The sequence below is a fragment of the Mustela erminea genome, chromosome 1, assembly GCF_009829155.1.
Source record: "Mustela erminea isolate mMusErm1 chromosome 1, mMusErm1.Pri, whole genome shotgun sequence".
Lineage (NCBI taxonomy): Eukaryota > Metazoa > Chordata > Mammalia > Carnivora > Mustelidae > Mustela > Mustela erminea.
Window position 1 is genome coordinate 216,238,614 of NC_045614.1, and position 17,894 is coordinate 216,256,507.

Sequence of the window (17,894 nt, forward strand, 5' to 3'; positions counted from 1 at the left end):
ACAGACCGGATGCTGAAACAACAGACATGTATTCTCTCGGCCTGGAGGCGAGCCGCCCAAGGGCAGGGTTGGGTGGGGTTGGTTCCCTCTGAGGGCTGTGAGCTTGTGAAGGGCCCTGTTCTCCCTGTGTGCTGCCATGGTCTTCCCTCCGTGCGTGTCTGGGCCCCAATTCCCCCTCGCCGCCCGCCCTTCTCTGCCACTCTTACTTCGTTGGTCTCTGCGCTGACCTTGTCCTCCTAAAGGGCATGTGGCACACTGGCACACGAGCCGCCTTGGGCTCGGCTTCCCCTCCTTGCGTGGCCTCAGCACATCCCCAGTCCCTAGTGGGAGGAGACGGGAAGCCTGGCTCCCCTCTGCGGGTCCATCGCTTACCAAGGGCTTCCTTCACTCAGCCACGGAGTTTCTCCATAGACGTTTCTCCACACGCACCCCCGGGTGGGGCACTCCGTGGGCCAGCTACGATGAGAAACGTGGCCCTCGTGCTCCCGGGGCTTACCTCACGGTTCAGGGTTCCCCAGCTCATGGCAGGCCAGCGAATGGGATTGCCAGGGAGGTCTGTGGATGGAACGAGGCGGGATGTGGCTTGAAAATGAGCCGGGTCCCCTGAGAAAGAAGTGGGGGGCCTAGGAGTGGGCGGCGGCCGTGGGACGGGGACCGGACGCTCGTCCCAAATCGTGTCACCAGGAGGGGAGTTGTTCCGAGTCAGACCCCAGAACCTCCACAGTGCCCGAAGCCTTCTCTTGATCATTCAGAGCAAGAGCACCATGCTTCCCTAGTATAGACCAGACACAGAGACACCAGCTGCGTGGGACTTCCCGGGAGATGGGCCATCTGTCATCCCTGCCCCCCACCCCGATCACAGTGCAGAAAAGGAAACGGCTTCACAGGCAGATTCAGTAACTCGCCCCTCGTCACCCAGCTAGTTAGCGGCCAGGCCCAGATTCCGCCCTGGCGTCCATGTAGGTACTGGGTAGACTGACGTGAGTCAGGCTGTCTAATGAACAGCTAACGTACGAACACAGGGGACCCGAGTGCCGCTTGCCTGCTTTCAAACAGTGTCCCAGATGGTCTTCAGAATGCAGTGTGGCCTAAAGTGGGGTGGCCTCCAAAAAAGCAGGTAAAAAGGAACAGAGGAGGAACATGGACAGAGACCCGAGGAGAGCCTGTCGCCTGGCTGGCGTTTCGCTGTCATGAACTCCCCGAACAAGGAAGTGCTGGGTCGCGGCGATTCATCATCTTCTAAAGAAAAGACGTGTTTATGTAGAAAGACAAGCAGGCTTCTGCTGCCCGTTTCCTTTGTACGACCGGCCCTCCCCGGGGGCAGCCACCTCCGCCGCCCTCCTTCCCCACCCCCACGCAGCAGCTCACGCCCACGCCTCTTGGTCCCCCGCGCCAGGTGTGATCCGGGGACCGGCCGCCGCGTGGCTGAGCAGTCTTTGGCCATCGGCTCTCCCGTCGTCCCCCACGCCGTGGTCCTGACTCGGTCATTGTCCGGCCTGCGCCACTGTAGTTTGATCACAATCCAGCGTCTGCATAAAAGTAAGGCCGCCGGACGGAAATCCGAAGGGCTTTACTGGATCTGAATGTGCCACTGAGGGAGGAACGGGGGAGGACAACCACCAGGAAGTCCAGACAGGAGTCACAGCTCCGTGTGGGAAGCCGGAGTAAGTGCGATCTTTCAGTGTCATTGTTCCCAGAGACCCACATCCGTTACCTGCTCTTACCTGAAGTCACACGGACATGGGGAAAGCTTCCCTTTGAAGGGCAGAGTCAGCATTTCAGTCGTGACCGTGAGCGTGTGGTCTGCTGACACACCCAAACGGTGTCCTCCAGGTTAGGTGGCTTTTTTTTTAGCCCGGCTAAGCGAAGGTCCTCCATAGCTGAAGCATGTTGTGTGCGTGACTGTTGTGGACCCTTGTCTTTTTGTTCGTTGTTGCTTGCTTGGCTTTCCATGTACTTACATCAGTGTCAACCCGAAGCATTCCTCTAGTGAAAATAAATCTGATCTCACACCAGATACTCATCAGGTTCATCTTCTGGAGCCTTCTGACCCACTCGGGTCCACCAGCTTGCTCTTAGGGCACCAGGCAGCTGTTGCCCAGCGTTCCTATCCACTGCTGTCCTGGGATGACCTAGTAGCCCTCTCTGGAGTTGGAGCTCCGCTTTCTAGGATACAGCACCTTCCAATTTCCTAGACTCCTCCTCTGTTTTGCTGAAGATAGGGTGATCAGACATCACCTGGGTGGGGCCCCAATCGGGTAAGGAGGGTGATTGGCCATCAGAGGGAGGGGAATCTGGAGAAACTGAGTTGCCAGGAATCTTCTGAAACTGGACACTGCAGAAGTAAACACAGAAGTCCAAAACTCAGGCCTCATTAAAGAAGGAGCTCAGGCGACTCCAGGGCGAGTCTGGTGAAGGAGAGAATCTGTGTAGGCACAGAGGGACCCCAGGCAGGCCTGTTCCTGCAAGACCCAAGCTCTCCTGCTGGCCAGCATGGGTTCCAGATGCTCCTGTGGCCTTGCCAAGCCCTCCTGAGACTGCATGGCAACCTGAAGCACGTCCAGCCAGGCTTGGTCCCCCATCCTTAGCTCAGGGTCAGACTTGTACTGTGGTCTGACAGCTCTCCATGCTTAACCCAGCCCCTTCCCCACCTCCTCTAGTAGGCATTTCCCTATACAAATTCTTGTGTGTTCTATCCGGTTCTGACATTTGTCCCTCGGAGGACTCAGGTTAACACAGCGAGAATGACTGTTTCCCCATCGTCTGTCCAGCACAGCACACTGACAGACACTTGGATCTCTGGCATTCTGAGAGATGAAAACAGAAGTCTCAGGTCAGATTTTTAACTTCATTGTTCTTGTTAAGAGTGAATTGAGGACCTTTTATGCTAAGAGCCTTTGTATTTATTTTCTATAAACTCTCTTTTTATACCTCTTGTCCATTTTCACCTCTTTCCTTGGCCTTTTTTTGTCTATGTACAAGATACTTTATATATTAAAGTAATTAGGCTTTTTTGTGTGTTGTAAAACTCTTCTCCATATTTTCTCTTTTCACTTACTTAAATGGTATTTTTTTATAAGATATATATTTATTTTTATTAGAGAGAGAGAGGGGGAGAGAGCGAGCACAGGCAGACAGAATGGCAGGCAGAGGCAGAGGGAGAAGCAGGCTCCCTGCTGAGCAAGGAGCCCGATGTGGGACTCGATCCCAGGATGCTGGGATCATGACCCGAGCCGAAGGCAGCTGCTTAACCAACTGAGCCACCCAGGCATCCCACTTAAATGGTATTTTTAAATATGCTTGTGCTCTAGTTAATATAAGATCTTTTTTTTTTTAACTTTATTTTATTTTATTTTATTTTTATTTCCAGCATAACAGTATTCATTATTTTTGCACCACACCCCGTGCTCCATGCAGTCCGTGCCCTCTATAATACCCACCACCTGGTACCCCAACCTCCCACCCCCCGTCCCTTCAAAACCCTCAGATTGTTTTTCAGAGTCCATAGTCTCTCATGGTTCACCTCCCCTTCCAATTTCCCCCAACTCCCTTCTCCACTCTAAGTCCCCATGTCCTCCATGCTATTTGTTATGCTCCACAAATAAGTGAAACCATATGATAATTGACTCTCTCTGCTTGACTTATTTCACTCAGCATAATCTCTTCCAGTCCCGTCCATGTTGATACAAAAGTTGGGTATTCATCCTTTCTGATGGAGGCATAATACTCTATCCCCAGGGGTACAGGTCTGTGAATCACCAGGTTTACACACTTCACAGCACTCACCAAAGCACATACCCTCCCCAATGTCCATAATCCCACCCCCTTCTCCCAAACCCCCTCCCCCCAGCAACCCTCAGTTTGTTTTGTGAGATTAAAAGTCACTTATGGTTTGTCTCCCTCCCAATCCCATCTTGTTTCATTTATTCTTCTCCTACCCACTTAAGCCCCCATGTTGCATCACCACTTCCTCATATCAGGGAGATCATATGATAGTTGTCTTTCTCTGCTTGACTTATTTCGCTAAGCATGATACGCTCTAGTTCCATCCATGTTGTTGCAAATGGCAAGATTTCATTTCTTTTGATGGCTGCATAGTATTCCATTGTGTATATATACCACATCTTCTTGATCCATTCATCTGTTGATGGACATCTAGGTTCTTTCCATAGTTTGGCTATTGTGGACATTGCTGCTATAAACATTCGGGTGCATGTGCCCCTTCGGATCACTACGTTTGTATCCTTAGGGTAAATACCCAATAGTGCAATTGCTGGGTCATAGGGCAGTTCTATTTTCAACATTTTGAGGAACCTCCATGCTGTTTTCCAGAGTGGCTGCACCAGCTTGCATTCCCACCAACAGTGTAGGAGGGTTCCCCTTTCTCCGCATCCTCGCCAGCATCTGTCATTTCCTGACTTGTTTATTTTAGCCATTGAGACTGGTGTGAGGTGATATCTCATTGTGGTTTTGATTTGTATTTCCCTGATGCCGAGTGATATGGAGCACTTTTTCATGTGTCTGTTGGCCATCTGGATGTCTTCTTTGCAGAAATGTCTGTTCATGTCCTCTGCCCATTTCTTGATTGGATTATTTGTTCTTTGGGTGTTGAGTTTGCTAAGTTCTTTATAGATTCTGGACACTAGTCCTTTATCTGATATGTCATTTGCAAATATCTTCTCCCATTCTGTCAGTTGTCTTTTGATTTTGTTAACTGTTTCCTTTGCTGTGCAAAAGCTTTTGATCTTGTTGAAATCCCAATAGTTCATTTTTGCCCTTGCTTCCCTTGCCTTTTGCGTTGTTCCTAGGAAGATGTTGCTGCGGTTGAGGTCAAAGAGGTTGCTGCCTGTGTTCTCCTCAAGGATTTTGATGGATTCCTTTCGCACATTGAGGTCCTTCATCCATTTTGAGTCTATTTTTGTGTGTGGTGTAAGGAAATGGTCCAATTTCATTTTTCTGCATGTGGCTGTCCAATTTTCCCAGCACCATTTATTGAAGAGGCTGTCTTTTTGCCATTGGACATTCTTTCCTGCTTTGTCAAAGATTAGTTGACCATAGAGTTGAGGGTCTATTTCTGGGCTCTCTATTCTGTTCCATTGATCTATGTGTCTGTTTTTGTGCCAGTACCATGCTGTCTTGATGACGACAGCTTTGTAATAGAGCTTGAAGTCCGGAATTGTGATGCCACCAACGTTGGCTTTCTTTTTCAATATCCCTTTGGCTATTCGAGGTCTTTTCTGGTTCCATATAAATTTTAGCATTATTTGTTCCATTTCTTTGAAAAAGATGGATGGTACTTTGATAGGAATTGCATTAAATGTGTAGATTGCTTTAGGTAGCATAGACATTTTCACAATATTTATTCTTCCAATCCAGGAGCATGGAACATTTTTCCATTTCTTTGTGTCTTCCTCAATTTCTTTCATGAGTACTTTATAGTTTTCTGAGTATAGATTCTGTGTCTCTTTGGTTAGGTTTATTCCTAGGTATCTTATGGTTTTGGGTGCAATTGTAAATGGGATGGACTCCTTAATTTCTCTTTCTTCTGTCTTGCTGTTGGTGTAGAGAAATGCAACTGATTTCTGTGCATTGATTTTATATCCTGACACTTTACTGAATTCCTGTATAAGTTCTAGCAGTTTTGGAGTGGAGTCTTTTGGGTTTTCCACATATAGTATCATATCATCTGCGAAGAGTGATAATTTGACTTCTTCTTTGCCGATTTGGATGCCTTTAATTTCCTTTTGTTGTCTGATTGCTGAGGCTAGGACCTCTAGTACTATGTTGAATAGCAGTGGTGATAATGGACATCCCTGCCGTGTTCCTGACCTTAGCGGAAAAGCTTTCAGTTTTTCTCCATTGAGAATGATATCTGCGGTGGGTTTTTCATAGATGGCTTTGATGATATTGAGGTATGTGCCCTCTATCCCTACACTTTGAAGAGTTTTGATCAGGAAGGGATGCTGTACTTTGTCAAATGCTTTTTCAGCATCTATTGAGAGTATCATATGGTTCTTGTTCTTTCTTTTATTGATGTGTTGTATCACATTGACTGATTTGCGGATGTTGAACCAACCTTGCAGCCCTGGAATAAATCCCACTTGGTCGTGGTGAATAATCTTTTTAATGTACTGTTGAATCCTATTGGCTAGTATTTTGTTGAGTATTTTCGCATCTGTGTTCATCAAGGATATCGGTCTATAGCTCTCTTTTTTGGTGGGATCCTTGTCTGGTTTTAGGATCAAGGTGATGCTGGCCTCATAAAATGAGTTTGGAAGTTTTCCTTCCATTTCTATTTTTTGGAACAGTTTCAGGAGAATAGGAATTAGTTCTTCTTTAAATGTTTGGTAGAATTCCCCCGGGAAGCCGTCTGGCCATGGGCTTTTGTTTGTTTGGAGATTTTTAATGACTGTTTCAATCTCCTTACTGGTTATGGGTCTGTTCAGGCTTTCTATTTCTTCCTGGTTCAGTTGTGGTAGTTTATATGTTTCTAGGAATGCATCCATTTCTTCCAGATTGTCAAATTTATTGGCGTAGAGTTGCTCATAGTATGTTCTTATAATAGTTTGTATTTCTTTGGTGTTAGTTGTGATCTCTCCTCTTTCATTCATGATTTTATTTATTTGGGTCCTTTCTCTTTTCTTTTTGATAAGTCGGGCCAGGGGTTTATCAATTTTATTAATTCTTTCAAAGAACCAGCTCCTAGTTTCGTTGATTTGTTCTATTGTTTTTTTGGTTTCTATTTCATTGATTTCTGCTCTGATCTTTATGATTTCTCTTCTCCTGCTGGGCTTAGGGTTTCTTTCTTGTTCTTTCTCCAGCTCCTTTAGGTGTAGGGTTAGGTTGTGTACCTGAGACCTTTCTTGTTTCTTGAGAAAGGCTTGTACCGCTATATATTTTCCTCTCAGGACTGCCTTTGTTGTGTCCCACAGATTTTGAACCGTTGTATTTTCATTATCATTTGTTTCCATGATTTTTTTCAATTCTTCTTTAATTTCCCGGTTGACCCATTCATTCTTTAGAAGGATGCTGTTTAGTCTCCATGTATTTGGGTTCTTTCCAAACTTCCTTTTGTGGTTGAGTTCTAGCTTTAGAGCATTGTGGTCTGAAAATATGCAGGGAATGATCCCAATCTTTTGATACCGGTTGAGTCCTGATTTAGGACCGAGGATGTGATCTATTCTGGAGAATGTTCCATGTGCACTAGAGAAGAATGTGTATTCTGTTGCTTTGGGATGAAATATTCTGAATATATCTGTGATGTCCATCTGGTCCAGTGCGTCGTTTAAGGCCTTTATTTCCTTGCTGATCTTTTGCTTGGATGATCTGTCCATTTCAGCGAGGGGAGTGTTAAAGTCCCCTACTATTATTGTATTATTGTTGATGTGTTTCTTTGATTTTGTTATTAATTGGTTTATATAGTTGGCTGCTCCCACGTTGGGGGCATAGATATTTAAAATTGTTAAATCTTCTTGTTGGACAGACCCTTTGAGTATGATATAGTGTCCTTCCTCATCTCTTATTATAGTCTTTGGCTTAAAATCTAATTGATCTGATATAAGGATTGCCACTCCTGCTTTCTTCTGATGTCCATTAGCATGGTAAATTCTTTTCCACCCCCTCACTTTAAATCTGGAGGTGTCTTCGGGCTTAAAATGAGTTTCTTGGAGGCAACATATAGATGGGTTTTGTTTTTTTATCCATTCTGATACCTGTGTCTTTTGACAGGGGCATTTAGCCCATTAACATTCAGGGTAACTATTGAGAGATATGAATTTAGTGCCATTGTATTGCCTGTAAGGTGACTGTTACTGTATATGGTCTCTGTTCCTTTCTGATCTACCACTTGTAGGCTCTCTCTTTGCTTAGAGGACCCCTTTCAATATTTCCTGTAGAGCTGGTTTGGTATTTGCAAATTCTTTCAGTTTTTGTTTGTCCTGGAAGCTTTTAATCTCTCCTTCTATTTTCAATGATAGCCTAGCTGGATATAGTATTCTTGGCTGCATGTTTTTCTCGTTTAGTGCTCTGAAAATATCATGCCAGCTCTTTCTGGCCTGCCAGGTCTCTGTGGATAAGTCAGCTGCCAATCTAATATTTTTACCATTGTATGTTACAGACTTCTTTTCCCGGGCTGCTTTCAGGATTTTCTCTTTGTCACTGAGACTTGTAAATTTTACTATTAGGTGACGGGGTGTGGGCCTATTCCTATTGATTTTGAGGGGCGTTCTCTGAACCTCCTGAATTTTGATGCTCGTTCCCTTTGCCATATTGGGGAAATTCTCCCCAATAATTCTCTCCAGTATACCTTCTGCTCCCCTCTCTCTTTCTTCTTCTTTTGGAATCCCAATTATTCTAATGTTGTTTCGTCTTATGGTGTCACTTATCTCTCGAATTCTCCCCTCGTGATCCAGTAGCTGTTTGTCCCTCTTTTGCTCAGCTTCTTTATTCTCTGCCATTTGGTCTTCTATATCACTGATTCTTTCTTCTGCCTCATTTATCCTAGCAGTGAGAGCCTCCATTTTTGATTCCACTTCATTAATAGCTTTTTTTATTTCAACTTGGTTAGATTTTAGTTCTTTTATTTCTCCAGAAAGGGCTTTTATATCTCTCGAGAGGTTTTCTCTAATATCTTCCATGCCTTTTTCGAGCCCGGCTAGAACCTTGAGAATTGTCATTCTGAACTCTAGATCTGACATATTACCAATGTCTGTATTGATTAGGTCCCTAGCCTTCGGTACTGCCTCTTGTTCTTTTTTTTGTGTTGAATTTTTCCGTCTTGTCATTTTGTCCAGATAAGAGTATATGAAGGGGCAAGTAAAATACTAAAAGTGTGGCAACAACCCCAGGAAAAAATGCTTTAACCAAATTAGAAGAGATCCAAAATCGTGAGGGGGGAGAAAGGGGATAAAAAGAGGTTCAAAAAGGAAGAAAGAAAAAAAAAGAAAAAAGAAGAAAAAAAAAAGAAAAAAGAAAAGAAAAGAATTTAAAAAAAAAAGGAAAACACCTAAGAAAAATGTAAAAAAGAAAATATATATATATTAGATAAACTAGTAAAAAATCGTTAAAAAAGAAAAAGGTAACAGTTAAAAAAAAAAAATTTTACCCGAAGGCGAGGAAAAAAAAAAAAAAAAATGAAAAAGAAAAAAATTAAATTAACTGCAGGACTAAAAAAAAAATCACAGGGAAAAAGCCATGAGTTCCGTGCTTTGCTTTCTCCTCCTCTGGAATTCTGCTGCTCTCCTTGGTATTGAAACCGCACTCCTTGGTAGGTGAACTTGGTCTCGGCTGGATTTCTTGTTGATCTTCTGGGGGAGGGGCCTGGTGTAGTGATTCTCAAGTGTCTTTGCCCCAGGCGGAATTACACCGCCCTTACCCGGGGCCGGGGTGAGTAATCCGCTCGGGTTTGCTTTCAGGAGCTTTTGTTCCCTGAGCGCTTTCCGTAGAGTTCCGGAGGACGGGAATACAAATGGCGGCCTCCTGGTCTCCGGCCCGGAGGAGCCGAGAGCCCAGGGCCGCACTCCTCAGTGCGCCCTCAGAAAACAGCGCCCAGTTACTCCCGTCTGCCTGACCTCCGGCCGCGCTCTGAGCTCTCCGAGCCTGCGACCGGTTCAAGGTAACACCGAGCTGTGAGCTTACTGTCGGCTCTGTCCCTGTAGCCGGCTTTCCCGTTCCAATACCCGCAAGGTCTGCGACACTCAGACACCCCCGATCCTTCTGTGACCCTGCGGGACCTGAGGCCACGCTGAACCCACGTGGGCTTCGCCCCGGTTTAGCCTCTGGAGCGATGTCCCTCAGCGGAACAGACTTTTAAAAGTCCTGATTTTGTGCACCGTTGCTCCGCCGCTTGCCGGGAGCCGGCCCCTCCCCCCGGGGTCTATCTTCCCGTCGCTTTGGATTCACTTCTCCGCCGGTCCTACCTTTCAGAAAGTGGTTGTTTTTCTGTTTCCAGAATTGCTGTTCTTCTTCTCTTCGATCTGCCGATGGATTTTCAGGTGTTTGCAATCTTTAGATAAGCTATCTAGCTGATCTCCGGCTAGCTGAAGCAGTCTCAGCCTGCTACTTCTCCGCCCTAATATAAGATCTTTAACAAAGAAAAAAAAAACTTCATAGTGAAAGCAAAAATTTTATTTTATTTTATTTTTTAATATTTTATTTATTTATTTGACAGAGACCACAAGTAGGCAGAGAAGCAGGCAGAGAGAGGAAGAGGAGCAGGCTCCCCGCTGAGCAGAGAGCCCGATGCGGGGCTCGATCCCACGATCCCGGGATCATGACCCGAGCTGAAGGCAGAGGCTCCAACCTACTGAGCCACCCAGGTGCCCCGAAAGCAAAAATTTTAAATTTAAAAAAAAGCAACAAAACTAGAAAGCAATCCAAGTATGATGGTACCACAGAGAACAAATGTATCTCACATAATAGGAAGTGGTCTGAAGGTCACCAGTGAAGGAGAACAACTCTTAGATCATAGTGCATCAACTCCCAAGGATGCTACAGACAAGAAACACATGCATACCGGAGAACTGAGGTCACGGGGCAACCCAATACCCTGAAAATGGAAGAGACAGGTGAATTCACAGCATCACACCTCAGCTAGAGCCAGTGTCAGACAGGGATCCTGCAGGGGCAATTGACTCGTTACTGGAGACTGAATTTGGACTGTTTTGAGAGATTAAAACTCCTAGAGAAGCCCCTACACTCTCCTGAGTTTTTCTGTCAGGAAGCCCACCTGGCTCAGAGTAAAGATCAAAGAAAAATCCCCTCATGCTTTTGTCAGGGGGAAGGGAGAGTAGCTATTCTGAAATATACCCACAGTGTTCTCTCTTCTCCTTAACAATGGTCTACCTTCAAGGGAAATTGTTTTGCCAGAGTCTAACCAATGTGAGTTTTACCAGGTACTAACTGCCCTGTTGGAGGAAAATACCCAGCATCATTCTTTCTCACCTTTCTGGATCACCTAAGGAGTGAAAGAAAAAAAAAAAATATGGCCACCTGTGAAGGCCACCACCTAGTGACACAGACTCACCAAAAGACTGAGACCCAATCTTAGGACTGTAGAACATTTCCCCTTCCCCACAACTTACCACCACATAAATAAGCTCCTTTAAAATAACAGAGGGTTACAGCACAAAAGAACCACAAGGCTAAACCCCAAAAAAGGAGTCTCAAAAAATAAATAAATAAAAGATAAAAAGAGGGGCACCTGGGTGGCTCAGTGGGTTAAGCCTTTGCCTTCAGCTCAGGTCATGATCCCAAGGCCCTGGGATCGAGCCCCACATCGGGCTCTCTGCTCAGCAAGGAGCCTGGTTCCTCCTCTCTCTCTCTCTGCCTGCCTCTCTGCCTACTTGTGATCTCTCTCTCTGTATCCAAAAAAAAAAAAGATAAAAAGAGTCTCTTGGGATACCCAAGACATAGGGGAAAAGTTTTAGTCTTTGACACCTACAGCCACAGCATATAACAAACACAGTTCACTCCTAGCCAGATGAACATAAAGATTTCAGAATAAAGTTCTATTTATCTCTGTTCCCTTTAACTGACATACAAATGTCTGGCTTTTAACAAAAATAGCAAGGCATACTAAAGGCAAACAACACAGATTGATGAGATAGGGCAAGTATTAGAAGTTAACTCAAATATGGCAGAGATTTTGCAATTAGTAGATCAGGAACTTGAAACAATGGTGATTATTATGCTCCAATAGAAAAGGTGGGTGGAATAAAGGAACATATGAGTAATGCAAGCAGAGAGATAAAAAACCCCAGGAAGAATCAAAAGGAAATAGTGGAAATTGAAAAGACTGTAACAGAAATGGAAAACACCTTTGATGGGCTCATCAGTAGAACAGATACAATGAAGGAAAGGATCAATGAGCTTGAGGTTATGTCAAAGGAATTTCCCAGAGTGGAGGAGGAAAAGAAGACAAAAATGAAGGAAAAAACAAAAACAGAACAGAATATCCAAGAACAGTGAGACAAGTACAGAAGGCATATTGTGTAATAGGGAACCATAAGAAGGGAGAGAGGAAGGAACAGAAATATTTGAAGTAGTGTTGTGCTGGAAATTTTCTAAAATTATCGACAGACACAGAACCACAGATCCAGGGAACTCGATGATACTAAGTAAGATGAATACGAAAACATCTACACCCAAGTATGTTATATTCAAACTACAGAAGACCAAAGGCAAAGAGAAAATCTTGTAAGAAGCCAGAAGCAAACAAACCAAAACAAAACAAAACAAAAACAAAAAAACCCACTTACCTATAAAGGAAGACAGAGAAGAGTTATATTGGGCTTTTTTTCAGAAACCATGCAAACTAGAAGAGAATGGATGAAAGCAAATGGTTGAGGCTGTTAGGTTCCCATCAGTGTATGAACGTTGGTCCACCATCATACTCACCAATACTTGTATGGTCATCTTTCTAATCTTGGGCGTCCTAATAGGGATGTAATGGTAACTATTTTATCTGAGGTTTTAGTTTGCAATTTTCTAATAACTAATGATTGTGCATATCTCTTTCTGTGTGTTTATTTGCTATGTGTGTATCTTATTTGGTGAAGTATCTATTTAAGTTTGTGGTCAAGTTTTCATTTGTTTTTTTTTTTCTTATTACTATTGAGATTTCTTTATATATGCTGTATACAAGTCCTTCATCAAATACATGATTTGCACATATTTTCTCCCAGTTTGTGGCTTGCCTTTTTCTTCTCTTAACTGTGTTTATCAAAGAGCAGAAATATTTTAACTTTAATGAGGTCCAGTTTATCAGTTGTTTTTTTTTTTTAAATTTTAGGATCATACTTTTTGTGTCATATCTTAGATCTTTTTGCCTAACTCAAGGTCACAGAAATTTTCTTCTATTTTTTCTTTCAGAAATTTGATGGTTTTAGATTTTTCATTTCATATACTGTGAGGTAGCCATTTGGGGTTAATTTTTATGTATGGTATAAAATATGGATTGAAATCATTTTTTAATGTTGGTATCCAATTGTTCTAGCACCATTTATTCAGAATACTGTCTTACTCTACTGATTTTCCTTTGCACCATTGGCAAAAATCAAGTGACTATATATGTGTGTATCTAATTCTGGATTCTCCAGTCTCTTCCATTTATCTGTCTGTCTTTTCACTATATACAATGTTTTGATAAATGTAAATTTACAGTAATTCTTAAAGTTTAATAACATAATTTCTTCAATTTTGTTTTCCTTTTTCAAAATCATTTTCACTATCCTAGATTCTTCCCATATTCATATGAATTGTAGAGTCAGCTTATAAATTTCTATGCAAAATCCTGTTGGTTTTTTATTGGAATTGCATTGGAACTCTAGATCAATTTGGGGAAAACTGACATTGTAGCAATATTTAATCTTTTACTCAGCAAACGTTGTTCTCCATTTACTTAAATTTTCTTTAACTTGATTCAGAGATGTTTTTGTGGTATTCAGTGTACATGTCTTGCAGCTCTTTTACTATTTTTATCTCTAAGTATTTCATTTTTGATGCTGTAGTATATTTTTAAAAATTTTTAATTTACAACTGTTCATTGCTTGTATATAGAAATAGAATTGATTTTTGTATAATGATCTTATATCCCACAACTTTGCTAAGTTCACTTATTAGTTCTAGTAGTTTTTTGTTTTTTTTAAACATTGGATTTTCTACATAGATGGTAATGTCAGCTAATTATCCCCAACCCAGCCCCAATAAAAGGCAGTTTTACCACTTTCTAATCTGCATGCCTTTGTTTTCTTTTTCTTGCCTGAATGCACTGGAGAGAACCTCTGTTACAATGCTGAATGGAAATGATGAGAGTAGACATAATTGCCTTTTTCCTTGTCTTGGAGAGAAAGTATTCCATTATTCATCATTAAGTATGATGTTAATTAGGGATTTTTTTGTAGAAGTCTTTTATCAGGTTGAAGAAATTCCTCTATTTCAAGGTTTCTGAGATTTTTAAATCAGTGATAGATATCGGATTTTGTCAGATGTTTTTTCTGTATCTCTTGAGGGGATTATATGGTTTGTCTTTCTTAGTCTGCTAATATAGTGAATTACTTTTTTGAACATTAAACCAACCTTGCCTTTTCTGATAAATCCCACTTGCTTGTAATATCCTATCTTTTTAATATGTTGTTGGATTCAGTTTGTTAAAATTTTACTAAGAATTTTTATATCTGTGTTCTTAAGGGATATTTGTCTGTGGTTTTCTTGTTATTTTTTCTCTGGTTTTGATATCAAGGTGGAATGTGTTGGTGAGTATTCACTGCAATACTCTGAGGGAGTTGGTAAAGAATTAGTATTATTTATTGAAGGATTTGGTGCAATTTCCCAGTGAAGACTTCTGGCCTAGAATTTTCTTTGTGAGAATATTTTTAACTACAAATCTCACGTTCTTCAATAAGTACAGAGGTACTCAAGTTATCTGTTTCTTCTTGAGTGAGCCACATTATTTTGGGGTGCACAAAGGAAAACAGTAGTTTTCTACTACTTTCCTTAAACTACTGATTTCCTTTATGTTCCCCCCAGTACTCTGAGTGCATTGTACTCTGGTCATCAAACCTGTGGTCGTTTTCCCCCACATCAAGCGGTTATCTGCAGTACCAGCTGGGGGATGGATCTACAGTTCAACTCGATTCTGATATACCTACTTGAAGATGGCCTCAGACTCAGCAGGTTAAGGGCTTTAGTTTCACAAGACTTTCCACCACCACACCCCTGCCAATTTCACATACCAATCACAAGTCCCAGATTGTCATTATACTTCTGACCGATTGCCTGTAAACCAGAGTTCCCATGCGCCCCTCTTTGCGTTTGGTTATTTGCTAGAATAGCTCACAAAATTCAGAGCAACACATTTTCCAACTCGTTATAAAAGAATACGGTAAGGGGGGAGGGGCACCTGGGTGGCTCAGTGGGTTAAAGCCTCTGCCTTCGGCTCAGATCATGATCTCAGGGTCCTGGGATCAAGCCCCGCATCAGCTTCTCTGCTCAGCAGGGCACCTTCTTCCCCACCCCCTCTCTGTGTCTGCCTCTCTGACGGCCTGTGAGCTCTGTTTTTCAAATAAATAAATAAATCTTTAAAAAAAATTTAAAAAAAAGAAAGAAAGCTGAGATAGGTCCACCCATGCATCAAATGTGTAATATAATCACGTCTGTTTGTGCATATGTGCATGTATTTCAACTGGGTATTGTTTTGGGGGGGAATTGCACAGATACCCTCAACTTCTGTGATCTCCTAGAGGAACTTATAAGACTCAGGAACAGCTAATACTTACAGATAAGGTTTATTACAGCAAAAGATACAGAACAAAAGCTTCTGTATGGTCTACTGATGGTGAATTCTCAATTTACTTTTCTCTGAAACACCTTTATCTCATCGTCCTTGCTGTAAGATTTTCCCAGGTAGTGTTTCATCCCAGACAGAGACCGTTCCATTGTCTTCTGGCTTCCATTGTTTGTCTTGAGAGTCAGTGAATAATTGAATTGCTGATATGATGAAAGTAATGGCCTTCCCACCCCCCCAACTGTCTTTCAGCATTTGTACCCTGTTTCTGTTGTTACTGCTTTATTTTCTTTAGGGCTCATTGGGCTTCTTAAATAAGTACAAATCAGAGTTCTTCATCACATTGAACAAATTCTCTGCCATTGTCTCTTCTGCCCCACTTACCTTCTCCTGAGCACCTGAGACCCCTACAAACATATGTCAGATCTTATTACTACGTTCTCAGTAGCTTTCAGTCTGTTTTGTATTCTCCATCTTTGTATCTTTCGTTGTAGACAGACCTGTTTTCCTCTGAGCTGTGGCTCAGTTTACAGATCTTCTTCTGTGCCTGATCTGCTGTGAATACCCTCCACTGACTACCAACTGTGCTTTTCACATTAATTTAGATTTAGAGCTTCATTTAGAGCTTCTAGCCAGTTTGAAATGTTTTGCTTTTACTTACTGTCTTCATTAGTATTTTAAGTATAGTTACTTTGAAATATTTTGGATAAATGAGGTATTAGCTGGTCTCTTCTTTTTCTGAGGGTTTTTGCTTGGTATAAACCGGAGACTTAGAATCATTAGCAGAATAGAATGGTCTGAATAAATGTTAAAGACTGAGATTTAGGGGGACCCACCCGGTTGACTTAAAATCTGGCTGCTGTTATTCAAGCTCTGATCTATTTCTGGTTCATTCTTATTTTTGAGATTCAACCATTTTTTACCCCAACCCAATAGATTGGAAGATTTAACATGGCCTTCCCTTTGGTGGGCCTGGTCTTCCAACTTTTATCCCCCAAGCCTCACCTCACATGGTTCTCAAAAGTGCTACTCATCTCCTTTGATACTTTTTCTGGAATTAGTTAGCAAATGCTCCTGAGGCAAAATAACTTCATTTGCTGGGCTCCCCCCCCTTGAAACTCAGTATTCCCCCACATCCTGGCTTCAGTGCTCTTTATTTCCTTGTGAAGTCTCCAATACAGTCTAGTAGGTACTCTTTAAATCCCATTTTTAAATTTTTCTCTATGAGAAGTTAGGTTCAGATCACCCCCACTTTCCATTATCATAAATGGAAGTTTCTTTTTCTTTTTCAAAATATTATAGAATATTCTCTAAAGTTGTCAAAAAGCTACTCTTCCAAAAAGGACTCATACTAGAAAGCCCCCAGGGGAGTTTAGATAAATGTGTTAAGAGCAGATAGAAAATGACAGTGCTGTAACCACTATTCCGAAGCATGGGAAAAGGAGGAAAACTTTCAAGTTCTTTTTGTGACACTAGCATAACCCTGACTCTAAAACCTGATGGGGGTGTCAGGCACCTGAGGGGCTTAGTCAGTTGAATGTCTGCCTTTGGCTCAGGTCATGATTTCAGAGTCCTGGGACCAAGCCCCACATCGGGCTCCCTGCTTAGCAGGGAGTCTGCTTCTCCTTCTGACCTTCTCCCCTCTCATGCTCTCTCTCTTTCTTAACTAAATAAATGAAATCTTAAAAAAAAAAAAAACAAACTTGACAGAAGGGGCAAACACACACAAAATTCTAGAATCTTTAATAATAAATACCACCTCCAGGAAAGTCAGTCTTCTTACTGGTTTTAGGTCACAGTTCATTTGAAGTTGGCCCTATTCTCCAACTTAAAAGTGAAAATTAAGTGAAGTAATAGGAAGTATTTATTTGAGGAGGTAAACTGTCTTCCATTTTGTGGCATGATGAAAGGATCGCCAAGAGTCCAACCAGGCCTCTGTCAGTATGGGGAAAGAGAGTGTATACATGGATAGCAGACTTGGGTGAGATCCATGCCCAACTGATCGACCTCTTATGACTTCCTGTAAGATGGAAAATGAATGCTTGGGAGGTGGTGGAAGAGTGTGAGAAAATATTTGTAAAGCGCCTGTGCTCAACAAATCCTAGATTTTCCTGTCTCCGGCCATTTGTCTAGATTGCAGGAGTAAGAGCAGCTTCCGTGTTCCCCAAGGGACTGATTCTGTAGAAGCTTGGGGGTGGGTATGTGTGGAGCAAGAATGAGGGTGACTTTCAAGGGATATGAGCCAAGGCCTGTGCATCTCTTCGAGGAAATGGCAAGTGCCAGTGATAGGGACCAGTGTTCTGCCAAGAGAAGGGCTTGTGGAACAGGGAGCCCTACTCATTGCTTAGTAAGACAGGGATTCTTTGACTGACTCTTATTTACATTTCAGGCTCATGGGAGAAAAGACTAGAAATATTGGAAGAGGAATAAATATTGCCATTGTCAATTGTGAGTTATTAAATGTTTTCTTTCAAACTTCCCTAAAGTTTCCACAGTTGGATTTTCAAAGATACCTTGGGTTTTCAATGATTTTTGCAAATGATCTAGTCTGGGATTATATTTTAATGCATTTTAAAATTCTTTGATTATTTTTATAATACCTCACTTTACA

At 42.3% G+C, this 17,894-nt stretch overlaps 1 protein-coding gene across 5 annotated transcripts in view; it reads left to right on the top strand.

Moving 5' to 3' along the window:
- Window positions 1-17,894, top strand: part of FAM3B (FAM3 metabolism regulating signaling molecule B) — a 58,058-nt gene that overhangs the window by 30,436 nt on the left and 9,728 nt on the right. For all 5 annotated transcript variants that reach the window (XM_032355596.1, XM_032355573.1, XM_032355566.1 and 2 more), the window contains exon 4: window positions 17,673-17,731. In XM_032355596.1, coding sequence (XP_032211487.1) covers window positions 17,673-17,731 — 59 coding nt within the window. The remainder of the gene's footprint in view (window positions 1-17,672; window positions 17,732-17,894) is intronic.